This window comes from Pan troglodytes, chromosome 20, assembly GCF_028858775.2.
Source record: "Pan troglodytes isolate AG18354 chromosome 20, NHGRI_mPanTro3-v2.0_pri, whole genome shotgun sequence".
NCBI lineage: Eukaryota > Metazoa > Chordata > Mammalia > Primates > Hominidae > Pan > Pan troglodytes.
In genome coordinates, this window is record NC_072418.2 from 15,126,690 (window position 1) to 15,154,689 (window position 28,000).

Here is a 28,000-nt window from a genome sequence, read left to right on the forward strand (position 1 = left end):
TGAGAGTTGAAGCAAAGAAACTTTAATGTTCTGGCTGACTACACTATGTTGATAGGCTCACAATTACTGCATCTATACTGAAAATACATAGACTCTTTTCCTTATCATGATTCCCTAAACAATAGAACAACTATTTGCACAGCTTTTATAATGCATGAGGTATTTTAAGTAATCTAGACATAATTGAGGGTATACAAGAGGATGTGGGTAAGTTACATACAAATATGTCATTTTATAAAAGGGACTTGACATGGCTCACGGAGTGCTGGAAACAATACCCAGCAGGTATCAAGGGATGACTGTACTGGAAAGAAACTGAAACTACTTAAGGCTTTACCAAGTGCTTACATTCACAGGGTCTATCTCCAATGTGTTTCGTACAAGTATCTGAAATGAAATAAAATTAATAAATGCTTTCCCACATTTCATACATTTAGAGAGAATGCTAGTGAGTCTTTTTATGTCTATGCAAGGAACTGAGAGAAGCAAATGCTTTCCCACATTCCTTACATTCATATGGGTTCTCTCCAGTGTGAGTTTTTTTCCAGTGAGTCTTTTTATGTCTATGCAAGGAACTGAGAGAAGCAAATGCTTTCCCACATTCCTTACATTCATACGGGTTCTCTCCAGTATGAGTTTTTTCATGTCCTTGAAGAAAACGGGAATGAGTGAAGGCTTTACCACATTGTTGACATTCATAGGATTTCTCTCTCATGTGAATTCTTTCATGTCGTAGAAAGCAAGTGAGCCAAGAGAATGCTTTCCCGCATTCCTTACATTCATACGGCTTCTCTCCAGAGTGAATTCTTTCATGTACCTTTAAGTTATCATAATGACCGAAGGCTTTCCTACATGTTTTACACTCATAAGGTTTCTCTCCTGTGTGAGTCCTTTTATGTCGAGAAAGGTATCTGAAACGACTGAATGCTTTCCCACATTCCTTACACTCATATGGCTTCTCTCCAGTGTGAGTTGTTTTGTGATTTTGAAAGGAACAGAAATCAATAAAGGCTTTCCTACGTTTGCATTTATAGGGTTTCTCTCCAGTATGAGTTGTTTCATGCCTTCGAAGGGAACTGGAAATACGGTAGGCTTTGCCACATTGTTTACATTTATAGGGTTTCTCTGCAGTGTGAGTCCTTTCATGTCTTTGAAATACACTGGGATAAACAAAGGCTTTCCCACATACCTTGCATTTATGAGGTCCATCTCCAGTGTGCATTATCATATGACTTCGAAAGCTTGAGCGATGAGATAATGCTTTCCCACACTGCTTGCATTCGTAGGGTTTCTCTCCAGTGTGAGTTCTTTCATGACTTTGCAGTGAACTAGGACAATCAAAGCCTTTCCCACATATCTTACATTTATGAGGTCCATTTCCAGTGTGCCTTATCATGTGTCTTTGAAAGCTTCCCAGATGATGAAACGCTTTCCCACATTGCTGACATGCATAGGGTTTCTCTGCACTGTGAGTGGTTTCATGTCTTTGAAGGGAACCGGAAACACTGAAGGCTTTCCCACATTGTTTACATTTATAGGGTTTCTCTCCAGTGTGAGTTCTTTCATGTATTAGACAAGAACTGGAATCAGGGAAGGCTTTAGAACACTGCTTACATTTATATGGTTTCTCCCCAGTATGTGTTCTTTCATGTCTTAGATAGGAACTGTAAAAAGGAAAGGCTTTAGAACACTGTTTACATTCATACGGTTTCTCCCCAGTATGTGTTCTTTCATGTCTTAGATAGGAACTGTAAAAAGAAAAGGCTTTAGAACACTGCTTACATTCATATGGTTTCTCTCCAGTGTGCGTTCTTTCATGCATATGTAATAAACTGGGCCAAAAAAACGCTTTCCCACACAACTTACATTTATAAGGTCCATCTCCACGCTGCACTGCCATGTGTCTTTGAAGGTTTCCCAAAGAACTGAAGGACTTCCCACATTCTTTACAATCATATGGTTTCTTTCCAGTGTGAAGCCTCTCATGTGTTTGAAGTGAGTTGTGGTAACTGAAGGCTTTCCCACGTTGTTTATGCGTATCTGGCTTCTCTCCACATTCATGATACTCATGTGGTTTGTGCCCAGCACCAACTCTGATGTAACAATTAAGGGATGAATGACCCATGACGATTTCTCCTCTCATACTGCTTTCACATGGACCTACTCCAGGAAGAGTGTTCTTGGTCACAATACTATCTTGAATCTGGCTAGATGTTTCTCCACATTGACTTCCACCTTTACTTTCAACAAATCTCTCTAACATACGACATCTGTAAAAAATGGGAAATATATCACTAAAAGTCGGTCTATAAATAATCGTATAGGTGTTAATAAGTATTGGATGTACATTTTTAACACTATCATGCAAAGTGCAGGCTTCGTGTCCTGCTTGAACATGAATGGATGGAATGCTGTGCAAGGTAACTCGACCCAGGTGTTCTCAAGACAATCACATTCATATGTGGATTCATAATATTGTTGTCATGGGAACTAATTTATGAACACTGAACAGCTATGGAACATTTAAGTATATGTTTTGGAGAAAATTTTCTAAGAATAAATAAATTTAAGCTAGGCTTGTTCATTTTCTTTGCTTCTTTTTAAATTTTCATGTCATTCTCAGAACGGCTCCAGGGACATATCTTTCTCTTGTGAGTGTAAATTACCTTAGATTTTTCCTGGGATATCTGTATTGATCTTCAATGTTCTGGTCTTTCCATTTCATTCCTAAAAGGTATACACAGAAAAATCATTACAAATTTTTACAAAATTATAGACAAACAGTAAGATTTTGATGTACACTGCAATCGTGAAAAATGCATTCACTGAAGTACACCTGACTCTTGAAAAACAGAGGTTTGAACTGCACAAGTCCATTTGTATATACATATATATATGAATGTTCTTCAGTCTCTGCTACCCAAGACACTAAGACCAGCCCCTCCTCTTACTCAGCCTACTCAGTGTGAAGACAATGAGGATGAAAACCTTTCTGATGATGCACTTCCACTTAATGAACAGTAAATATAGTTTCTCTTCCTTATGATTATCTTTTTAACACTTTCTGTTTCTAGCTTACTTTACTGTGAGACTATAGGATGTAATAATATGACATAAAATATATGTATTAATCACTGCTTATGTGACTGATAATGCTGCCCATCAATAGTAGGCTAAGATGTGGACAAAAAGTTATATGAAGATGTACAACTGCTACACGAGCTGGCACCCCTAAACCCTGTTTTTTTTTTCCAGGGCCAACCATATCCCCTTCCATATTCCAAATCTTTGAACAGCACGAATGACCAAGAAACAAATGTCTCCAATTAAATAAGTGGAAATGCGATGTCATCCTTACCTACACAATCCAGGTTCCTGATGGTTTCCTGCATCACATCTTTGTAGAGATTCTTCTGACAAGGACCCAGCAAAGCCCACTCTTCTCGGGTGAAGTTCACAGCCACATCCTCTAAAGCCACTGAGGCCTGATCCATCCCACATGTACAGAGGAGGAAGGGTGAAAATCACAGTACTGAGAATCTATACTCACTTCATAAATTTCACATGATGCTGTGGTTTCCAACCAGTTTATTCAATGACATGGTAAACCCACTCTTATTCTCTGTCTACACTCACTTTCTCCTACACAGTAACTCTGAAGCTACAGTTAAACATGTTTGGTAAATTAACAGTGGGATAGAAACATGCCACTTGTTGGCGAACTAAGTGAGTGAATCACATAGCCTGGATCACCCCTAATGTCGATTTCCACAGTGGGTCTGCAGTCCTTGGCACGATAAAGTCCTACTACTTATTGTGCAAAAGGGAGTTACCATTAGCAGTGCTGAGACTGCGTGTCCTTACAAATGCTTTTTCACAAAGTTGGGCTTTTCATGGTGTCTAGACAATGTATTTAGGGGAGGGCCCCATGAGCATAATAACAGGGGTGGAGTGTGCCTAAATTGTTCATGCAAAAAATATATAGTATTTCGTTAACTCCCATCTTCCTTCTGAGAGTCTGGAATTTTGTTACATACTCAGCAGACAGAGTGCACTGATCAGCCACTGCTAGGTTTGAATGGTTGTCCCCTCCAAAATGCACACTGAATGTTAATCTCCAAAGTGGCAGAAAAAAAAAAAAAAAAAGAAAAAGAAAGTGGGGGCTTTAAGAGGTGATTTAGTCCTGAGGGTCTGGACCTCATGAATAGATTAATCCATAATGGGTGAATGAATAAATGAGCTATCTCATGTCCTTCTGAGAAGAGAAAGAGATCTGAGCTAGACACTCAGCTCCCTCACCATGTGATACTCTATGCCACCTAGAGACTCTGCAGAGTCCCCACCAGCAAGAAGGGTTCTCATCAGATTCCCAGCCTTAACCTTGGACTTCCCGGCCTCCAGAAATGTAAAAATTAAATACTGTTTCTTATAAATTACCGAGGTTCAGTAATTCTGTTATGAATTACAAGAAACAGGCTAAGACAGCTACAAAGAAACACTCTGGGCATTGGGTCTATAATGAGCTTTCTGGGTAGATGATATTTCACATGTTTTGTTGCAACTTGTTATTTGGGGGATTTGGCCCATCCTATGTGATTATACTTACAGAGAATATTTGGAAGCTGGCAACTAGTTTCCTTTAGATCAAATGTAGTGAAGTATCACAAGAGACTGATAAAAGATATTTCACCATCTCAATGGAAAAATTTTAAACATTTTCTTGAGTAATGCCAAAAGGAGAAGGAAAGAAGGGGAAACACTGCATATATTCTTAGAAAGAACTCAATGTCATCTCTCATGAATATTTATAATACTTCCTAAATAACTAAAACGGACCTTTTAGTAGTCAACAAAAATTACATTACCAAGTCTAATAGAACTCACAGTATCTAAAAAATGCTGAAAACTTTCTCACCAAGAAAGTGCAGCTTTCCAAAAACAAAGAATTTTGAAACTATAATATTTGGCTCCCCATACTATTAACACAGAGACAAATATATACATATACATATATATATATGAAGAAAAATGAAAACTGGTAGAAAAGTCTCGTAGAGTTTTTATTTGTCCTTGGCCCAATCTCTCCCCCATCAATGCCACTCTTGAACACAGCAGCCCGAGTTCCCAGTATAGAACCCTGAACACTAACTCTAGAGACAGATCAGATCTTATTTGCAAATTATTGCCTTGCATTTTCCAATCTGAATAAGCACTATCCAAAGGTCTGAAACAAGGCTGCTTTTTTTTTTTTCTTTTTTTTTTTTTTTGAGACAGAGCCTTGCTCTGTCACCCAGACTGGAGTGCAGACGCATCACCCAGACTGGAGTGCAGACGCACAACCTTGGCTCACTACAACCTCTGACTCCCGGGTTCAAGCAATTCTCCTGCCTCAGCCTCCCGAGTAGCTGAGAGTACAGGAATGCTCAAACACATTCGGCTAATTTGTATTTTTACTAGAGACGGGGTTTCACCCTGTTGGCCAGGCTGGTCTCAAACTCCTGACCTCAAATGATCTGCCTGCCTTAGCCTCCCAAAGTGCTAGGATTACAGGTGTGAGCCACCGCGCCCAGCCAAGGCCCTCTCTTCTACTTTATCTACAATATAACACGATCAGGGTCAAATTTGGCAGGAACTGCATGAAAATGTTGCAAAATACACAAAAAGGCTGTAGCCAAGTGCAAGAACAGACTATGATTAAGACATACAGTAGACCAACTAAGTCATGGAGAAAAAGAGCTGAAGAGAAAATGTCCTCCAGATATCAGGGTACTCAAAAGCACCCAGGTATCCTGGGGAGTTGAGAAAGCCCCATGCATGCACAGTAAAGAACACATTTTCACAAAAGACACCGAAGAAAAACACTCATTTTCGCTTCTGTCTGATCTGTAGCTTTAAGTAAGCAGAACATAAAGCATAAGTAGAGTATTAAACAGCCTGGCTAAGAGTTCAAGGGATGCCCCAGGCACAGAGCCATCCACAAAGACTGGAAGAGGTCAGGCTTTTGTATGCTTTATCTTTTTTACTAGCTTCTAGCATTCAGGAAATCTCTGCCAGAACACTGGATGAACACACACTAAAGAACAGAGATGTCAGTTTCTACAACAAATAAGAAATACAGTCTGTGCAAACATACTTTGAAAATGTTATTAAACAAATGAACAATTACAGTCTTCAACACACATAAATAGAAAACAGTGAGGAAAGAAGAAGAATCCAGTTTTCAGAATTACCCCATTATAACATTGAGATGTCTACTTTTCAACACAAAATTATGAAGAATACAGAAAAACATGAAAATATGGTTCATCAATTGGAAAAAATATAATTGAGATAAGCCATCTCTGAGAAACCTCAGACACCACTCACTGAATAAAAATGTTAAAACAGGCCGGGCGCGGTGGCTCACGCCTGTAATCCCAGCACTTTGGGAGGCCGAGGCGGGCGGATCACGAGGTCAGGAGATCGAGACCATCCTGGCTAACACGGTGAAACCCCGTCTCTACTAAAAATACAAAAAATTAGCCGGGCGTGGTAGCGGGCGCCTGTAGTCCCAGCTACTCGGGAGGCTGAGGCAGGAGAATGGCGTGAACCCGGGAGGCGGAGCTTGCAGTGAGCCGAGATCGCGCCACTGCACTCCAGCCTGGGCGACAGAGCGAGACTCCGTCTCAAAAAAAAAAAAAAAAAAAAAAAAAAAAAAAAAAAATGTTAAAACAACTATCTTAAATATGTTCAATGAAGTAAAGGCAATGATGAACAAACAACTAAAAGAAAACCAGAATATAGATATAGAGATAAAATAGTATCTATTAAAAAGTAGAAATTAACTGGGCGTGGTGGCTCATGCCTGTAATCCCAGCACTTTGGGAGGCCAAGGTGTGTGGATCACCTGAGGCCAGGAGTTTGAGACCAGCCTGGCCAATGTGGTGAAACCCTATCTCTACTAAAAATACAAAATTAGCTGGGCATGGTGGTGCACACCTGTAATCCCAGCTACTTGGGAGGCTGAGGCAGAAGAATCGCTTGAACCCAGGACGTGGAGGTTGCAGTGAGCCGAGATCGTGCCACTGCACTTCAGCCTGGGCAACAAGAGCGAACCTCTGCCTCAAAAAAAAAGGGATAGAAATTTAGCCATATAGAATTTATGCAGCTGCAAGGTACAACTAAAATGAAGACATCTTCACAAGTGTTCAACAGATGTGAGCAGCCAAAAAAAAAAAAAAATCAGTTAAAATGATGATAAACCAATTGAAATTAATCTAATGGGGAAAAAAAAAAGGAATGAAATTGAGAGAACGTGTGACTGGTGTACTTGTCTTGCCAATAATGTTAAAAGAAGTTCATCAGAGAGAAGAAAAATGATACAGGTTAGAAATTCAGATCATACACACACACACACACACACAAACACACAAATATATACATACGCATATATATGAAGAGCATTAGAAAATAATTCAATGAAGGCACAAAAATTATTTCCTTTTCTTATTCCTATTGGATATCATAAAGGTTTGTTCAAAAAATTATATCAACAATGTATTGGGTGGTTATAGTTTATAATAGAGCAAATGGATGACAGTGATGTTAAATTGGGTGGAAGGGAGGAATGCTGAACACTGGGTTATATGAGCATTACCCCAAAAGCCAGTACAGTGTTACTTAAAACTGAAGGTCCATTTGTTGTGAATGGTTTACTCCAAATGCTAGGGAATTCAATAATAAAATGTTAAGAAACAACAGCCTGTCACAGTGGCTCAGCCCTGTAATGCCAACACTTTGAGATGCAAGAGAGGACTGCTTAAGATCAAGACTTTGAGTCCACACTCGGCAACACAATGAGACTCTGTCTCTACCAAACGTGTAAAAAAAAAAAAAAAATTAGCCAGGTGTGGTGGCCTGCACCTGTAGTCCCAGCTACTCAGGAAAGCAAGTAGGGAGGATCTCCTGAGCCCAGGAGTTGGAGGTTATAGTTAACTATGATTGCTCCACTGCACTCTAGCCTAGGTGACAGAGCAAGAACCTGTCTCAAAAAAAAAGAAACAAAGAAACAAGTAGACTTACTATACTATTAGAAGAAAACACAATCATATAGACTCCTCAGTTAAAATAAAAGGAGACAGAAAAAGAAAGGAAGTTGAAAAAAACCGACAAGTATAACAAATATAAAACAATTATATAATTCAGGTATATCAATAACCACTTTAAATGTGTATTATATGAATATACCAATAAAAGAAGACAAGGACTGACAGAGTAGAATAAAAAAAACAAGACCTACCAATGTGTGCAAGAAAACTATTTTTTTATTCTCTCAAGAAAACTATTTTAAGTAGAAAGACACAAGTACATTAAATATAAAGGTATGAAAAAATATATGCCATTCTAGCCCTAATCAAAAGCCATATGGGGCTGGGCATGATGGCTCATGCCTGTAATCCCAGCACTTTAGGAGGCCAAAGCTGGCGGATTGCCCGAGGTCAGGAGTTCAAGACCAGCCTGGCCAATATGGTGAAACCCCGTCTCTATTAAAAATACAAAAAAAAAAAAAAAATTAGCCAGGCATGGTAGCACGCACCCGTAGTCCCAGCTACTCAGGAGGCTGAGGCAGGAGAATCGCTTGAACGCAGGAGGCGGAGGTAGCAGTGAGCTGAGATCGTGCCACTGCACTCCAGCCTGGACAACAGAGATGCTGTCTCAAAAAAAAAAAAAAAAAAATTGGTCTTAGCTGGAGGTGGGGGCATTGGCCTCAGGCCTCTCTGCCATAGTCAAAGCTACTCTCTTACCCTTCTATGCTTTACATGGATATTTAAAAACAAAATACTCATGTTTGATGAATCCAGGAAAATCACTCAAATTCAGTGTCTATGTCTATGGGTGGGAAGGAAATTCTAAGGCACTGACATTTTATAGCTCAACAGGAAAAGCCCAAATACCTATCCCTTCCAGACAATGAATGTCATTTAATTACTATTTCCATGATAGTAAGTGATATAGTTAAAAATAATTATATTTTACTTCTTTAGCTGTTGGAAACTCCTGTCCCACAGAATTTAGCATTCATCTGTCAAATATAACAGGAACAGAACAGATTTCTCCATTGTCCCAAAATCTCCACCCTTTTAAAAAGGAGAACTGAACTTTTGTTAAATCATTTTAATTCAATGTACCTACTACACTTTCTTGTAAAAATGTATTCCTTTTTTGCAGCCATAATGGAAGAGGGTTTTTTCCTTGGTAGTAGTTATACTACTAAGTCCTGAAATTCCATCTGAAATCATCCGAAAAACAAACACACCTGAGAAACGTACTACACAAGCTCTGGGGCAAAAAAAATAAATAAAGGCTTTTAAAAAATGGAATAGAAGATTACATATACCATTTATATTCTGAAGTCCAACTCTTTCTAGTATTACTTATAAAATTTATTTTCTGAAGTCCAACTCTTTCCAACTTTGGGTATACTTTGTCTTCAAACTATACAATAACAATCTCTAATCATAGGATGTATTTCACGGTTAATCAAAAATTTAGGCTGAAAAGAGTAAACATATCTTTTCAAGCTAACAAACTCAGGAATCAGCAGTGCTGACTGGAACACAGAAAAGTCTAATGCAACAATCAGTGCAGGTCATCCTATCACCTGGGACATCCCTTAACCCTATTCTGGTCGCCACCCTCCTAGGAGACACTCACCACCCTCCTAGGAGACACTGCCTTGTGTGCTTTTCAGGATCTTGCACTACCTCAAAGGGCAGGTTCTCCAGTCCTTAGATATAACTTTCTACCTTTTAAGTCTGAGAGAGTCCAGAAGGCAAAAATCATTTCTGTTTTTTTTCCTATGGAATATGACCATGAAATTGGCTGTTCAGTCATGTGTCTCCAAGGAATGGAAACTAGGGTTGGGAAGAAAAGGTGAGTGTCCCAGGGGTAAGCTTTTTACAGGAATTATATACCAGAAGATTCCTCCCATCCCAGTGGATCCAGTTGCTCCCCAGGGGGCCCCACCTTCCATCTCAGGCTGTCCCCTGGGAGGAGTGACCCAGGGGATGATATTCACTAGACCCTCCAAGAGACTTGGCAGCTGTGGACATCCATTTTTTTTGAGACAGGGTCGGCCTCTGTTGCCTAGGCTGGGATGCAGAGGCACGATCATAGCTCACTGCAACTTCAAACTCCTGGGCTCCAGCCATCATCCCACCTCAGCCTCAGGAGTAGCTGCGACTACAGGTGCCAGCTACCAAGCCCAGCTAATTTTATTATTATCATTTATACTAGAGACAAAGTCTTGCCATGTTGCCCAGGCTGGTCTGGAACTACTGGGATCAAGCAATACCTCTGCCTTAGCCTCCCAAGGTGCTGGAATTACAGGAATGACCCACCGTGTTCAGGAACCCAAAACAATTCTTTCAAGAAAAAGCCATACATTGCTAGCTGAAAACAAGATGACAAACTAGTGAAATATCGCCTGGGGGCCAAACAGTTCATACTGTTGCTGTGAATTAAGGACAGAAGGTTAGCCTGGGGAAGTCTCTGGAAACCAAGAGATTTGCTGCCAGCCCTAGGAGGAGTCAGGATGAGAGAACACAGTGGTGGATTTGAGACCCTGCTGCCCACATCTTTGGAAGACTCAGAGGCGAAACGGTCGCCCTTGGAAAGAAAGAAGGGACTGAGGACCACGGAAACCACAGCTCCTCCCACACACAAACCCCACACACGAGTCTGGATTCCACCTGGTGACTCGTCGTCACCGTGCAGCGTCCTCACCGGGTTCACAGGAACTGCGAGCCAGGCTGGAGGCGAGATTGCAGTTAGGTATTAACCAGGTGCCCTCAGCCCCGCTGCCTCAAGGGGCCGCCTCCCTGAGAGTCAGGTCACAGCAGACGCTGACCGCCGGCTTCCCCATTGTGCCTGGGGATAAGATCTCCGAGTGCTGCTCAAGAGTCGCCGGAGTTCTGTCTCAGATCCTGAATCCCAGCAGAAAGGCTGGCGCCAACCAGGTTGAAGACCCCACGAGGGAGCCCTCTCAGCAGAATGCGGTTTCTTCACCTCCTGTCCCAGGATTCACCCCTCACTTCCCCACCAACCAGCGACCCCACACCCAGCCGCCCCCGTCCAGACCCCAAATCCCTCAGGGAGGCGGATCTGGGGTGTCCTCCCCTCTCCTGTTAAACCGTTTCTGCTGCAGCCCTCGGCGTCTCGGTGCAGTGAGTCGGGCCGCGAACCTGTGTTGGTTACAGCCGCACAATCTGGGGAGACCCGGGGCTGCGGGCTCGGAGCTGCCCAGAGAAGGCGCCGGGGCCGCAGTCGCCGCGCAGGAACGGGACAGGACGCCCGGGGTCCCGGCTGCATGCCCAGCCCCACCTTGCGGCCGAGGGCCAACCTACGCCAGGGGGGACCCGGGTCCGTAGATTCCGAAGTCGCCCGCGGGGAGGCCCGGGTCCAGCCACAGCCGATTACGGCCGGTTCCACCCAACCCCTCCCCCGCCTCGGGACGCCGGCCCCGCACACGCACCATTTCCCGACTTCCGCGATGTCCCAGGTCCTACCGACAGCTCCCGCTGCCAATGCGTGTTCCAGCCAGACAAAGGTTGCCTCAGAACTTCCAGGTCGTCTCTCAGCTACAGCACCCAGAGCCGAGCGCAGGTGGGTGGAGCAGACGCCGCGGGCTTTTTCAACCACACACACTTCTCTGGGCAGTGCGCCTGATTGACAGTTCCCACGAACCCGCCCCACGTCCCTGATTGGATAGGGCGTCAGGTCCCGCCCCCTGAGGGCTGATTGACAGAAGAAGCGATCTTGCACAGCTGAGTGGGGCCGGATGAGCAAGTTCCTGACACAGCCCTTGGCAGGGCGGGCTTCCTCCCTGCTCTTTGATCTGAATCCTCCCGGGGTATATTTGCACTTAAGCGGAATTTCCTGCCTGTACTCAATAGGACCTCCTGCTTCTTCCTCCTGGACACGGACTGACAAACTAATTATATCTTTTTTTTTTTTTTTCCTCGAGAGGGAGTCTTGCTCTGTCGCCCAGGCTAGAGTGCAATGGTGCGAGGCTCATTGCAACCTCCGCCTCCTGGGTGGGTTCAAGCAATTCTCCTGCCTCAGCCTCCCGAGTAGCTAGGATTACAGGCACGCGCCACCACCCGGCTAATTTTTGTATTTTTCAGTAGAGGCTGGGTTTCACCATGTTGGCCAGGCTGGTCTCAAACTCGTGACCTCGTGATCCGCCCACCTTGGCCTCCCAAAGTTCTGGGATTAGAGGCGTGAGCAACTGCGCCTGGCTCCAATTATACTCTTTTTCAATGAAATTTTTCAAGATTTTTCAATGTACAATTAAATTATTTTTTACTATAGTCACTCTGTTGTGCTAGCAAATACTAGGTCTTATTCATTCTTTGTAACTATTTTTTATACCTATTAACCATCCCCACTTCCCCCATAACTACTCCTCCCTACTACTTTTCACAGCCTCTGGTAACCATCCTTCTACACGTTTTTGGTTGTTTGAGATGGGGTCTTGCTCTGTTGCCTAGGCTGGAGTGCAGTGGGGCCATCATGGCTCACTGCAACCTCTACCTCCCAAGCTCAAGCAATCCTACTGCCTCAGCCTCTCAAGTAGCTTCAGATTGTTCACTGTTGGCATATAAAAATGTTATTGATTTTTCTATGTTGATATTGTATACTGCAACTTTACTGAATTTATTTCTCAGTTCTAATACTTTTTTGGTGGAGTCTTTAGGTATTTCCAGATATAAGATCATATTACATGCAAACAAGGATAATTTGACTTCTTCCTTCCCAATATGGATGCCCTTTATTTCTTTCTTTTTTTTTTTTTTTTTTTTGTCTTATTGCTCTAGCTGGGACTTCGAGTACCGTGTTGAACAACAGTGGTAAAAGTGGGCATTCTTATTGTGTTCCAGATCTTACAGGAAGGGCTTTCAGTTTTTCCCCATTCATTATCATGCTAGCTGTGGGTCTGCCATATATGGCTTTTATTATGTTAAGGTATGCTCCTTCTTTACCCACTTTTTTTTAGGGTTTTTATCATGAAGGGATGTTAAATATTATCAAAAGCTTTTTCAGTGCACATTGAAATGATTATATGGTGTTTGCCCTTTATTCTGTTGAAATGATACATCACATTGATTGATGTGCATATATTGAACCATCCTTGCATCCCAGGGATAAAGCCCACTTGGTCATGATGAATGATCTTTTTGGTGTATTGTTAAATTCAGTTTGCTAGTACTGAGTTGAGGATTTTTGCATCAATATTCATCAGTGACACTGGCCTGTAGTTTTCTTTTTCTGACATGTCTTTGTCTGGTTTTGGTGTCAAAGTAATATTGGCTTTGTAAAATAAGTTTGGAAGTATTGCCTTCTCCTCTGTTTTTTGGAATAGTTTGAGTAAGATTGGTATTAGTTCTTTTTTAAATGTTGGTAGAATTCAGCAGTGAAGCCACTGGGTTTTGGGGTTTTCTTTGCTAGGAGACTTTTTATTATGGCTTTGATCTCATTATTTGTTATTGGTCTGTTCAGGGTTTTTATTTCTTCATGGTTCAATGTTGCTATGTTCTATCTGCCTAGGAATTTATCAATTTCTTCTAGTTTTTCCAGTTTATTGGCATATAGTTGTTCTTAGTTGCATTAATGATCCTTTGAATTTCTGCAGTATCAACTGTAATGTCTCCTTTTTCACCTCTAATTGTATTTATTTGGGCCTGGTTTTTTCTTAGTCTACCTCAAGGTTTGTCAATTTTGTTTGTCTTTTCAAAAAACCAACTTTTTGTTTCATTGTTCTTTTCTATTGTTTCTTCATTTCAAATTCATTTATTTCTAGTGATTTTTATTATTTCTTTTCTTCTACTGATTTTGGGTTTGGTTTGCTCTTGCTTTTCTAATTCTTTAAGATGCATTCTTAGGTGGTTTATTTGAACGTTTTCTTCTTCTTCTTTTTTTTTTTTTTTTGAGATGAGTTTCACTTCACTCTTGCAGCCTAGGCTGGAGTGCAATGGCGCAATCTCAGCTCACTGCCACCTCTGCATTCTGGGTTCAAGCAATTCTCCTGCCTCAGCCTCCCAAGTAGCTGGGATTACAGGCACCGACCACCATGTCATTTTTTGTATTTTTAGTAGATACAGGGTTTCACCATGTTGGCCAGGCTGATCTCGAACTCCTAACCTCAGGTGATCCACTCCCTTTGGCCTCCCAAAGTGCTGGGATTACAGGTGGGAGCCACTGCACCCAGCCTGAAGGTCTTCTTCTTTTTTGATGTAGGTGCTTATATCTATAAACTTCCTTCTTAGTACTGCTTTTGCTGTATTCCATAGGTTTTGGTATGTTGCATTTTCATTATCATTTGTTTGAAGAAACTTTTCAATTTTCTTCTTAATTTCTTCATTGACCCACTCGTCATTCAGGAGCGTATTGTTTAATTTCCATATGTTTGTATGGTTTCCAGAATTCCTCTTGTCATTGGTTGCTAGTTTATTCCACTTATTCTGTGACACAATTTATATTATTTCAATTTTTCGGAGTGTTTTAAGACATGTTTTTTGACCTAACATATGGTCTATCCTTGAGAATGATTCCTGTGCTCAGGAAAAGTATGTGTATTCTGTAGCTGTTGGATAAAATGTTCTGTAAATATCTATTAGGTCCATTTGATCTATAGTGTAGATTAAATCCCATTTAATCTTTCTTTTGTCCAATTTTTCAGTATATATTGAAATAATCTTTGTTGATTTACTGTCTGGAAGATCTGTCCAGTTCTGAATATGGGGTGTTAAAATCTCCAGCTATTAGTGTATTGGTGTCTATCTCTCTCTCTCTCTCTTTTTTTTTTTTTTTTTGAGACAGAGTTTCACTCTTGTTGCCTAGGCTGGAATGTAGTGGTGCAATCTTGGCTTACTGCAGCCTCCACCTCCAAGGTTCAAGCAATTCTCCTGCCTCAGTCTCCCAAGTAGCTAGGATTACAGGTGCCCGCCACCACACCTGGCTAATTTTTTGTATTTTTAGTAGAGACGGGGTTTTGCCATGTTGGCCAGGCTGGTCTTGAACTCCTGGCCTCAGGTGATCCACCTGCCTTGGCCTCGCAAAGTGCTGGGATTACAGGCATAAGCCACCATGCCCGGCCCTCTCTCTTTTTACCTAATAATATATGTTTTCTACATCTGAGTGCTCCAATGTTGGGTGCATATATGTTCACAATTGTTACTTCGTCTTGCTGAATTGACCTCTTTATAATTGCATAGTGACCTTCTTTGACTTTTCTTACAGTTTTTGTCTCGAAATATATTTTGTCTAAGTATTGCTACTCCTGCTCTTTATTGGTTTCCACTGGCATGGAATATGTTTTTCCATTCCTTTATTTCCAGTCTATGGGTTTCTTTATAGGTGAAGTGTGTTTCTTGTAGGCAACAGATCATTAGGTCTTGTTTTTTTAATCCATTTAGCCATTCTATGATTTTTGATTGGATAGTTTAGTTCATTTACATTCAGTGTTATTATTAGTAAGTGAGAACTTACTCCTGCCATTTTGTTATTTGTTTTCTGGTTGTTTTTTCATCTTCTCTCCCTTCTTTCCTTCCATCCTGTCTTCTTTTTAGTGAAGGTGACTTTCTCTTGTGGTATGATTTAACTTCTTACTTTTTATTTTTTGTGTATCTGTTGTATATTTTTTGACTTGAGGTTGCCATGAGGTTTGCAAATACTATCTTATAACCCATAATTTTAAGCTGATGACAACTTAATGCTGTTTGTATAAACAAAGAAACAAACAAAAAGAAATCTAATGAAAACTCTATGCCTTAACATCATACCCCTGCTTAACTTTTCTTTGTTTCTATTTATATATTGCTTGTACTGTCTGTGTTTTGAAAAGTTGTTGTAGTTATTATTTTGGATTTGTTCATCATTTAATCTTTCTACTTAAGAATAATTTATGGCCAGTTGCGGTGGCTCAAGCCTGTAATCCCAGCACTTTGGGAGGCCAAGGCGGGCGGATCACAAGGTCAGGAGATCGAGACCATCCTGGCTAACACGGTGAAACCCCGTCTGTACTAAAAATACAAAAAATTAGCCGGGCATGGTGGCAGGTGCCTGTAGTCCCAGCTACTTGGGACGCTGAGGCAGGAGAATGGCGTGAACCCAGGAGGTGGAAGTTGCAGTGAGCCGAGATCGCGCCACTGCACTCCAGCCTGGGTGACAGAGCGAGACTCTGTCTCAGAAAAAAAAAAAAAAAAAAAAGAATAATTTACACACCACAGTTACAGTGTTACAATATTCTTTTTTTTTTTTTTTGAGATGGAGTCTCTGTCGCCCAGGCTGGAGTGCAGTGCTGCGATCTCGGCTCACTGCAAGCTCTGCCTCCCAGGTTCACGCCATTCTCCTGCGCCAGCCTCCTGAGTAACTGGGACCACAGGTGCCCGCCACCATGCCTGGCTAATTTTTTGTATTTTTAGTAGAGACGGGGTTTCACCGTGTTAGCCAGGATGGTCTCGATCTCCTGACCTCGTGATCCGCCCACCTCGGCCTCCCAAAGTGCTGGGATTACAGGCGTGAGCCACTGCGCCCAGGCTTTTTTTTTTTTTTTTGAGATGGAGTCTCACTCTGTTGCCTGGGCTGGAATGCAGTGGTATGATCTCAGCTCACTGCAACCTCCATCTCCCAGGTTCATGCGATCCTCCTGCCTCAGCCCCGCTAGTAGCTAGGATTACAGGCACACACCACCATGCCTGGCTAATTTTTGTATTTTTAGTAGAGACCGGGTTTCACCATGTTGGCCAGGCTGGTCTCAAACTCCTGACCTCAGGTGATCCACCTACCTCAGCCTCCGAAAGTGCTAGGATTACAGGCGTCAGCCACCGAGCCCGGCATACAATATTATTTTTTTGTGTGTGTACTTACTAATACCAGTGAGTTTTGTATCTTCAGATGATTCCTTATTGTACATCCTTTTCTTTGTGATTGATGTAGTTCCTTTAGTATTTCTTGTAGAACAGGACTGGTGTTGATGAAATCCCTCAACTTTTGTTTGTCTGGTAAAGTCTTTATTTCTCCTTCATGTTTGAAGGATATTTTCACTGAATATGCTATTCAAGGATAAAAGTTTTTTTTCCTTCAGCACTTTAAATATGTCATGCTGCTCCCTCCTGGTTTGTAAGGTTTCTACTGAAAAGTCTTCTGCCAGTTGTATTGGAGCTCCATTGTTTGTTATTCGTTTCTTTTCTCTTGCTGCTTTTAGAGTCCCTTCTTTATCCTTGACCTTTGGGGGTTTGATTACTAAATGCCTTGAGGTAGTCTTCTTTGGGTTAAATCTGCTTGGTGTTCTATAACCTTCTTGTGGTTGGATATTGATATCTTTCTTTAGGTTTGGGAAATTCTCTGTTATTATCCCTTTGAATGAACTTTATACTCCTATCTCTTTCTCTACCACCTCTTTAAAGCCAATGACTCTTAGATTTTCCCTTTTGAGGCTATGTTCTAGATCCTGTAGGCATGCTTCAATGTTTTTTATTCTGTTTTCTTTTGCCTCCTCTGACTATTTTCAAGTAGTCTGTCTTCAAGCTAATTATTTCTTTCTTTTTTTTTTTTGAGGCGGAGTCTTGCTCTGTCGCCCAGGCTGGAGTGCAATGGTGCTATCTCGGCTCACTGCAAGCTCCGCCCCCCAGGTTCATGCCATTCTCCTGCCTCAGCCTCCCGAGTAGCTTGGACTACAGGCACCCGCCACCACACCCGGCTAATTTTTTGTATTTTTAGTAGAGACGGGGTTTCACTGTGTTAGCCAGGATGGTATCAATGTCCTGACCTCGTGATCCGCCCACCTCGGCCTCCCAAAGTGCTGGGATTACAGGTGTGAGCCACTGAGCCTGGCCCAAGCTAATTATTTCTTCTGCTTGATCAATTCTGCTATTAAGAGACTGATGCATTCTTCAGTATGTCAACTGCATTTTGAACTCCAGGATTTCTGCTTGATTCTTCTTCTTCTTCTTTTTTTTTTTTTTTTTTTTTTTTTGTGAGATGAAGTCTCACTCTGTCACCCAGGCTGGAGTGCAGTGGCGTGACCTCAGCTCACCACAACCCTGCCTCCCAGGTTCAAGCAATTCTCATGCCTCAGCCTCCCGAGTAGCTGGGATTACAGACATGTGCCACCATGCCTGACTGATTTTTATATTTTAGTAGAGATGGGGTTTCACCATGTTGTCCAGGCTGGTCTGGAACTCCTGACCTCAGGTGATCCACCCACCTTGGCCTCCCAAAGTGCTGGGATTAAAGGCATGAGTGACTGTGCCTGGCCTTGATTCTTTTAAATTATTTCAATCTCTTCATTACATTTATCTGATGGAATTCTGAATTCCTTCTCTCTGTTATCTTAAATTTCTTTGAGTTTCCTCAAACAGCTACTTTGCATTCTCTGCCTGAAAGGTCACAAATCTCCATTTCTCCAGGATTCGTCTCTGGTGCCTTATTTAGTTCATTTGGTGAGGTCAGATTTTCCTGGATGGTTCTGATGCTTGTGGACATTTATCCCTGTCTGAGCATTGAAGAGTTAGGTATTTATTGTAGTCTTCTCAATCTGGGCTTGTTTGTACTCATCCTTGTTGGGAAAGTTTTTTAGATATTTGAAAGGACTTAGGTCTTGTGATCTAAGGCATCTCTACATTAAGGGGCATCCCAAGCCCAGTAACACTGTGGTTCTTGCAGACTCTTAGAGGTACCACCTTGATTATCTTGGATAAGATCCAGAAGAATTCTCTGGATTACCAGGCAGAGATGCTTGTTCTGTTCTCTCTTTTCTTTTCTTTCTTTCTTTCTTTCTTTTTTTTTTTTTAGATGGAGTTTCACTCTTGTTGCCCAGGCTGGAGTGCCATGGCACAATCTCAGCTCACCACAATCTCCATCTCTTGAGTTCAAGCGATTCTCCTGCCTCAGCCTCCTGAGTAGCTGGGATTACAGGCATGCACCACCACACCGGGCTAATTTTGTATTTTTAGTAGAGATGGGGTTTCTCCATGTTGGTCAGGTTGGTCTCGAACTCCTGATCTCAGGTGATCCATCTGCCTCGGCCTCCCAAAGTGCTGGGATTACAGACATGAGTCACTGCGCCTGGCCTGTTCTCTTCTCTTTACTCCAAACAGCATGTCTCTCTCTTGCTCTGTTCTGAGCCACCTGGAGCTGGGGCTGGGGTGACACAAGCACCCTGGTGGCCACCATCACTGAGATTATGCCGGGTCAGACCTGAAGTGAGCACAGCAGTGGGTCTTACCCAAGGCCTGCTGTAACCATTACCTGGCTACCACCTGTGTTTGCTCAAGGCGCTGAGGCTCTACAACCAGTGGGTGGCAATACCAGCCAGGCTTGTTTCCTTCCCTTCAGGGTGGCAGGTTCCCCCAGGCCCTGTGTGGGTCAAGAGGTGCTATGCAGGAGCCAGTGACTGGAGTAAAAAAAACTCAGAAGTCTACCTGGTGTTCTAATTGTACCGTGGCTGAGCTGGCACTCATATCATGAGATGCAGTCCTTTCCACTCTTCCCTCCCCTTTCCACAGGCAGAGAAGCCTCACCCCATGGCCACCACCACCAAAGGCCCATGGGGAGTACTGCCAGGCTACTGTCAATGTTCTCTTAGAGACCAAAGGCTCTTGAGTCAGCTTGTGGTGAAGCTGCCTGGCCTGGGATTCACCCTTCAGTGCAGTGGGCTCCCCTCTGGCTCAGGGAAGGTCCAGAAATGCCATCCAAGATCCAAGGCCTGGAATCAGGGATCCCAACAACCCGCTTGGTGCCTACCCCACTGTGGACAAGCTGGTACCGAACATGCAAAAGTCTCTTTTGCTTTTCCCTCAACTTTTTTCAAGCAGAAGGAGTCTCTCCCTATAGCCACCACAGCTGAGAATGTTCTGAGTTTCACTCAAGGCCTATGGTGTACTATCAGGGTATTGCTGCTGGTTATTCAGGGCCCAAGGACTCTTCAGTCAGCAGGTGATGGGTCCTTCCAGAACTGAGTCCTTTTCTTCAAGGCAGTGGGTTTCCTTCTGGCCCAGGATGTGTTTAGAAATGTCATCCAGGAGCTAGGGCCTGCAAAGGGGACCTAATGACTATGACTAGTGGCCTATCCTACTGTGGCTGAGCTGGTATACAAAGTGCAAGATAAAGTTCTCTTTACTCTTCCCTCTCCTCACCTCAAGCAGAAGGAAGGGGTCTCTTTTGGAGCCGTGAGCTGTGCTGCCTGGGATTGGGAGAGGGGTGGCACAAGCACTCCCTTAGCTGCCCTAACTGTTGTCTTACTAGGTTACATGCCCACCAAGTCCACTGGCTCTGAGCCCAGCTCAGTACTAGGAATTGCCTCAGAGTTGCAGTCCTTGTGGCCTAGACTGCCCTTCAAGTTTACTTAGGATTCCAGAGCATTTTAGCCCACAGTCGTGAGGCTCACTGGAACTCAAGTTCCAGCCACTGGGATGGGTAATTCCCCCCTGACTAGAGCTGACTATTTATTTATTTATTTATTTACTTATTTTGAGATGGAGTTTCGCTCTTGTTGCCCAGGCTGGAGTGCAATGGCGCAATCTCGGCTCACCACGACCTCCACCTCTTGGGTTCAAGCTATTCTCCTGCCCCAGCCTCCCAGGTAGCTTGGATTACAGGCATACACCACCACACCCAGCTAATTTTGTATTTTTAGTAGAGACGAGGTTTCTCCTTGTTCATCCGGCTGGTCTCGAACTCCTGACCTCAGGTTATCCGCCTGCCTTGGCCTCCCAAAGTGCTGGGATTACAGGTGTGAGCCACCGCACCCAGCCAAAACTCAAGTTTTTTAAGAGAGTGGGCAGGAAGATCCAGCTCACCTTACTAGCCACTAGAGCTGATTTAAATGCTCCCTCTGTGGGTGGGCATCAGCTGAATTCAGCCTGGTTTTGCTTTCTACTTGTTGGTAGAAGAGCTGAGGGAGGACTGGCTTATCTGTCATAATATAACAGAGTCTTGGAAGATGTCTGGGGTCCAGGGTCTAAAACCCCTCGTGGCCTTTGGAACACCAAACTCTGTGCCAAAGGGTGGAAGGCTGCCCTGCCGCACCACAAATCTAAGCCCAGGGCATAAAACCCCTCATGGCTTGGAAGGAATCCAGGGCTTAGGGTATAAAACCCCTCGTAGCCTCTGGAATGTGCACAGACTTGTTGGTTGCTCTCCCAGGTTCGTAAACATGTTCTCTATTATCTCCAAGCAGCAGAGCATATTATATATGCATCAAAGAAAATGCTAAACCATCACAGATACGCTTGATGCACCACTACCTTTCTAACCTCACACCCTCACCTGTTTACCCGCACGTCCTCACGACCTGCTTCTTTGTTTGATCACCAATAAATAATGTGGGCTCCCAGAGCTCAGGGCCTTCGCAGCATCCATACCAGCGTTGGCCCCCTGGACCCACCTTATGCACTCTTAACTTGTCTTTTCTCATTCCTTTGACTACGCTGGAGTTTGTAGCCCCCACGGCCTGGTGTTGGGTCTGATCACCCCAACATTTCTGGCACCCAAGGTGGGGCTACGAACACTCCGGTGAAGGAACACTAGAGTGTGCGGAAGCGGAGGACACATTGTCATAGGACACCCAAGGACGACTGAAAGAAGCTTGGTGGGTAAGCTGAGCACTCAGAAGAACCAGGGTAACAATGGAACAGAATGAAAGTAAATATTCTGCTTATTTAAATTTCTTAAGGCATTTATTATGGAGAGGGGGAGTGAAATTTAATACTCAGAACTTATTAACACTCTTTGATACAGTAGAGCAGTTTTGCCCATGGTTCCCAGAACAAGGGATAATGGAGCTAGATGAATGGGAAAGAATTGGCAGAAATTTTAAAAACGCGTATAAAGAAGGAGCCAAAATTCCAGTTTCTGTTTGGTCAGTGTGGGAGTTGATAAAGGCAGTTCTTGAGCCATTTCAAACAGATGACAAGGCAGATTCAGATGAGGAAGAGGTAGATGAGTATAAAAAATTAACTTCAGATTCTGAATATGAGGAACAGCAACCGGAAGAAATTAAAGAAAAGAAATGGAAACTGAAAAAGGTATATTTTACTAGCCCTTCGGTTCCACCTGCTGAATTAAGTGAATGGCCACCTCCTCCCTCTCCCCCTAATGGGTGAGAAGATGAATTAGCTGTAAAACTTACCGCTCTGGTAGCTGCAACATTAAAACCTGGAGCAATTGGTGATGCGATACAAAATTTTATTCAGAAGGCTAGAACTGAAGGAGACCTAGAAGCATGGCAATTTCCCATTACTATAATCCAGAGAGGAGGACAGAATATAGCTAGTTGGGCCACCTTTCCTTTTAAGTTGTTAAAGGAATTCAAGCAAGCCATTAGTCAATATAGGCCAAATTCTCCTTTTGTACAAACTTTACTAAAAAATGTGGCTCTTGATAATAGATTAATACCATATGACTGGGATACTTTAACAAAATCTGTTCTCACTCCATCTCAGTATTTGCAGTTTAAAACTTGGTGGGCTGATAAAGCTCAAACTCCGGCAAGAGAAAACACACAAGCACAGCTGCCTGTGCCTGTTTCCTTTGAAGAGTTAATGGAGTTGGGCCCTAATTGGGGCCGATAAGACAATCAAGCAGTAATGAAAAATGTTGCCATTGTTCAGTTATGCACTGTGTGCTTACAGGCATGGAAAAAAAATGTTACAGGGTAAAAATATCCTTCTTTCATTAGACCTATGAGAGGGAAGACTCATTTGGCTGAATATATTAAGGCTTGTGATGGCACTGGGGAAAATTTTAGTCCAGCTATGGCTTGACTAAAGGTGGGAAAAAATATGCCCCATTTCTCAGGCTCTTGTTTTAATTGTGGGCAATTTGGACACATAAAAAAGGAATGTAGAAAAGGAAATCAGAAGGCAAAAACTATTGCCATCAATCAACAGAAAAGTCCAGGTGTATGCCCCCAATGTAAGAAGGGCAATCACTGGGCAAATCAGTGTCATTCTAAATTTAGCAAAGATGGGCAACCTCTTTCGGGAAACGGGAAGAGGGGCCCACCTTGGGCCCCTCAACAAACTGAGGCATATCCGACACAGTCAGTGCCCTTACAAACATACAACAATTGTCCCCCGCCACAGCAGGCAGTGCTGCTGTAGATCTCTGCAGCACAATTCCCGTTTCCCTACTTCCTGGGGAGCCACCAAAGAACGTCCCATGAGAGTTAGGAGCCCTTTACCCTCAGGAACAGTTGGTCTATTGCTTGGAAGGTCTAATTTAAATTTAAGAGGTGTCGCTGTACATAAATAATTGATTCTAATTATACCGGAGAGATTCAATTAGTTATTAGTTCCTCAATTCCATGGTCTGCTTTCCCAGGAGAAAGAACTGCTCAGTTGTTACTGTTACCTTATGCAAAACTGGGAAGCAGCACAGTAGAAAAAAAAAAAAAAAAAATAGGAGGCTTTGGTGGTACGAATCCAGCAGGAAAAGCTGTATATTGGGTTAATCAAGTGTCTGATAAGAGACCTATTTGTACAGTAACCATTCAAGGAAAGGACTTTGAAGGGTTAGTAGATACTGGAGCTGATGTTTCTATTATTGGTTTAAATCAATGGCCCCGGCATTGGCCTAAGCAGAAGGCATCCATTGGTATTGTTGGAGTAAGGGCTGCCTCCGAATTTTTTAAAGTTCTTTAATTTTGCCATGCCAAGGGCTGGATGGCCAAGAAGGGACAATTCAACCTATTATTACACCTATTCCTGTCGATCTATGGGGTAGAGACTTATTACAACAATGGGGTGCTAAAATATCTATTCCTATGGATCAGTATAATAATAACAGTAAACAAATAATGAGAAAAATGGGATATCTCCCGGGGAAGGGACTAGGAAAAAAAAATAAAAATGGCCAACCAGAACCTTTAGAACTAAAAAGGCAAACAGATCGAACTGGATCAGGGTATCATTTTTAGGAGCTGCAATTGCTGAGCCTCCGGCTCCCATTCCGCTTGTTTGGTTAACTGCCAAACCGGGTTGGGTGGAGCAATGGCTGCTGAAACAGGAAAAACTGGAGGCTTTAAAAGAATTAGTGCAGGAACAATTACAAAAGGGACACATAGAGCCTACTTTCTCCCCTTGGAATTCTCCTGTGTTTGTTATTAAGAAAAAATCAGGGAAATGGAGAATGTTAACAGATTTGAGGGCTGTTAATGCTATAATTCAGCCCATGGGCTCACTGAACCAGGGCTGCCCTCTCCAACAATGATCCCAAAATACTGACCTCTCATAGTAATAGATTTAAAAAATTGCTTTTCTACCATTCCTTTAGCTACTCGAGATTATGAAAAAATTGCTTTTACTGTTCCCACTATAAATAACAAAGAACCAGCAGATACCATTGAAAAGTACTGCCACAAGGCATGTTAAATTGCCCGACTATTTGTCAAACTTATGTTGGAAAAGCTATTAAGCCAATTAGAGAACAATTCAAAAAATGTTATATTATCCACTACATGGGTGATATTTTATGTGCAGCTGAAACTAGGGAGGATTAATGCTATGCTACAAACAGAAAAGGCTGTAACTGCAGCAGGGTTAATCATAGCCCCCGATAAAATCCAAACTTCTACTCCCTTTCAGTATTTACGAATGAAAGTAAAACAAAGTACTATTAAACCTCAAAAAGTTCAAATTAGAAGAGATAATTTATAGACTAAATAATTTGAAAAATTATTAGGAGACATTAATTGGATTTGTCCCACTTTAGGCATTCCTACTTATGCATTGTCTCACCTCTTTTCTACCTTACGAGGTGATTCTAACTTAAACAGTAAATGCTCCCTGTCCAAAGAGGCATTAGAGGAACTTCAATTAATTGAAGAAAAAATTTCTTGTTTTATTCCATTAGTGAGGACATCTAGGATGATGATGAATAGCAGTGGTGAGAGGAGGCATCCTTACCTCGTTCCTGATCTCAGTGGGAAAGCGTCTAGATATCAAAATTAAGTATGATCTTAGCTTGGCTTCTTTTTAGAGGTTCTTTATCAAGTGGGAGAAATTTGCTTCTATCTGCTATTAGGTTTATGGACCTGAGCATGCCACCTAATCATTGCTTTTCCCTTTTCTTTCTGTAAAAAATCCCTCAGAATTCATATAAAGTTGCGAGTTTCAGGTTGGTTGGCTCTGACTGATCACCTGTATTATGGACCATCTGTGTGATTATGGGGAAAAGTTCAGGACACCAGCAACCTACATTGGATAGGACCACCTCTGACTCCAGGGATTGCCACTCAATCTTTCTGAGATTAGCACCCACATCCAACAAGGTAATTTTGCCTAAGACCCTGGTGGGAACCAACAGCCTTGTGATCTCAAGATTATCCCTTTGACATGCTGGTAAGCAGCAGTACTACAGAAAACAATGTAGGCCCCCTGGCTACTTGTTTTGCTTTGGAAGAACAGTTGAGTTACATCCTCTCATGCTTTGGAAAGGACTGATACCAAATGTACCTTTTCTTTGCTCATCAGTGCCTGACCATGGAGTATCATGGATGTGCATGTTTCAGTAGCCTCCCACTCACCCCATTGGTGAGAGAGGAATTAGGGCCCTAGGGCTATTTAGGTAGGCTAACACATGATATCCATCACTGGACAAATGCAACTGACAACAGTTTATTAGTCATATATATTCACAGCCCAGATGAGGAGGGTACCATAAGTCATGCAGATCCACAAAGAAAATGTATTTGGGAGCAGAGGGCCCAAACATGGCTGTGGGAAACAGGCTTTGTAGTATCAAAAGGGTGAGGTACCCCTTGGTTCCCCTGGGAGGATGTGATTCACTTCTTTGAATAATGTGTGGGTTAGCAAGGATCTGAAACCCCTTATACAAGAGACAAAGACTATATAACTATGCTATAATAGTATAAAACTGTATTATGCATTATAGTATAATAGTTATTATATATTTTAGTTATACATAACATATACCAGTTATGTTTTATATATACAATTATATATCATTATGTAATATATTACATATTATATACACAAATATATCTATAAATGTACATGTAAACACACTATAGGCTATACTAGATAATGCTATACTACATAGTAGAAAATGGTCCAGAAATATCTCTTTTGAATATAGCTGCAGAGGCCCGACAAAATACCAGCAAATTGAATCCAGCAATATATAAAAAGACCTATACAACATGACCAAGTTGGACTGAGCTCAGAAAAGCAATGTTGGTTTCACATATAAATATATATTAATATACCATATTTACAGAATAAGGGATCTATTATCATAGGATCATCCCAAAAGGCACAGAAAATGAGTTTTGTTTTTTTTTTAGACAGGGTCTTGCTCTGTCACCTAGGCTGGAGTACAGTGGTGTAATCATAGCTCACTGCAGCCTTGAACTCCTGGGCTCAAGTGATCCTCCCACCTCAGCCTTCTGAGTAGCTAGGGCTACAGGCATGCACCACAACCCTCAGCTTATTTTTAAAATTTTCTGTAAAGACGCGGTCTTGCTATATTGCCCAGGCTGATCTCAAACTCCTGGCCTCAAGTAATCCTCCTGCCTCAGCCTCCCAAAGTGTTGGAATTATAGGCGTGGCTCACACCTGGCCAGGTAATGAATATGACAAAGGCCAATACCATTTTACAATGAAAATACTCAATAGAGTACAAATAGGATGGAACTTTCTCAATGTGCTATAAGGCAGCTATGAGAAACAGCTAACATCATACTTGATGGCGAAAGATTGAACGCTTTTTATCTTAGATCAAGAACAAGAGTGTCTGCTTTTATCATTTCTATTCAACATGTTAAAGAAGGTGCTACCAGGGCAATTAGGTAAGAAAATGAAATGAAAGCACTCCAGATATTAAAGGGCATACATACATAGCCCCTCAGACAGACATACAACATCGCACAGACTTGATCACTGCACATACAGGTGGACAAACCCAGACACAGACACACAAACTTCCAAACTTACAAACCCTCAGTGATTAAAGCCCCAGATACACCAACAGATGCCCCCAGAGACATCAACAGCCCAGGCCCTCTGCAATGTTCCCCAGCTTCCTTTCCCTCTTTAGGACTAACCACCATCTGATACATCATGTGATTTTGCTTGTATCTCATTTCTTGCCTCCTAGAATGTCAGCTTCAAGGGAACACTATTAGCTAAGGTTTGTTCACTATGAAACCTACAAAGGACCTGTTACATAGAAGAGTTTAATACGTATTGAATTATTGGGGCTCTCTGTCACACACATACACACACACCCACACACCTCGTTATAGGGCCACATCCATTTGATCTTAAGAGTGAACTGTTAGGCCGGGCGCAGTGGCTCATGCCTGTATTCCCAGCACTTTGGGAGGCCAAGATGGGCGGATCATGAGGTCAGGAGATCAAGACCATCCTGGCTAACATGGTGAAACCCCATCTCTACTAAAAATACAAAAAAATTAGCCGGGTGTGGTGGTGGGTGCCTGTAGTCCCAGCTACTCGGGAGGCTGAGGCAGGAGAATGGAGTGAACCTGAGGCGGAGCTTGTAGTGAGCTGAGGTCACGCCACTGCACTCCAGCCTGGGTGACAGAACGAGACTCCGTCTCAAAAAAAAAAAAAAAAAAAGTGAATTGTTCTCACTTCCATCCCATGTGGCAGAAAAAGTGTGTAAGTATTGCAAAACAAATTTTAAAATAAGTTTTAAAATATGAATATTTTAAAAGTATATAATTATACAAACCTTGCAATGTTCTTCTAAGTTTAAAGTTTTTGGCTGGGCATGGTGGCTCACGCCTATAATCCCAGTATTTTGGGAGGCTGAGGCAGGTGGATCACTTGAGCTCAGGAGTTTGAGACCAGTCTGGGCAACATGGCAAAACCCCATCTCTACAAAAAAAGAAAAAAGTCAGCTGTGGTGGTGTGCACCTGTGGTCCCAGTTACTTGGGAGGCTGAGGTGGGAGGATCACTTGAGCCCAGGAGGTGG

The 28,000-nt window shown here is 42.4% G+C and overlaps 1 protein-coding gene across 5 annotated transcripts; it reads right to left on the reverse strand.

Annotated features, from left to right (window-relative positions):
* Positions 1-28,000, reverse strand: ZNF443 (zinc finger protein 443). 5 transcript variants are annotated; one of them, XM_009434787.5, is made up of 4 exons: positions 27,757-28,000; positions 3,359-3,485; positions 2,667-2,727; positions 1-2,270 (listed from the first exon to the last, which is right to left on the reverse strand). In XM_009434787.5, exons 1-4 carry the CDS (start codon positions 27,898-27,900, stop codon positions 446-448), a joined length of 2,157 nt encoding a protein of 718 aa, XP_009433062.4. In that variant the 5' UTR covers positions 27,901-28,000; the 3' UTR covers positions 1-445. The 5 variants fall into 5 exon arrangements, with proteins under 5 accessions (XP_009433062.4, XP_016790653.3, XP_016790655.3 ...); XM_016935164.4 differs by lacking the exon at positions 27,757-28,000 and adding an exon at positions 11,513-11,730; XM_016935166.4 differs by lacking the exon at positions 27,757-28,000 and adding an exon at positions 10,765-11,104.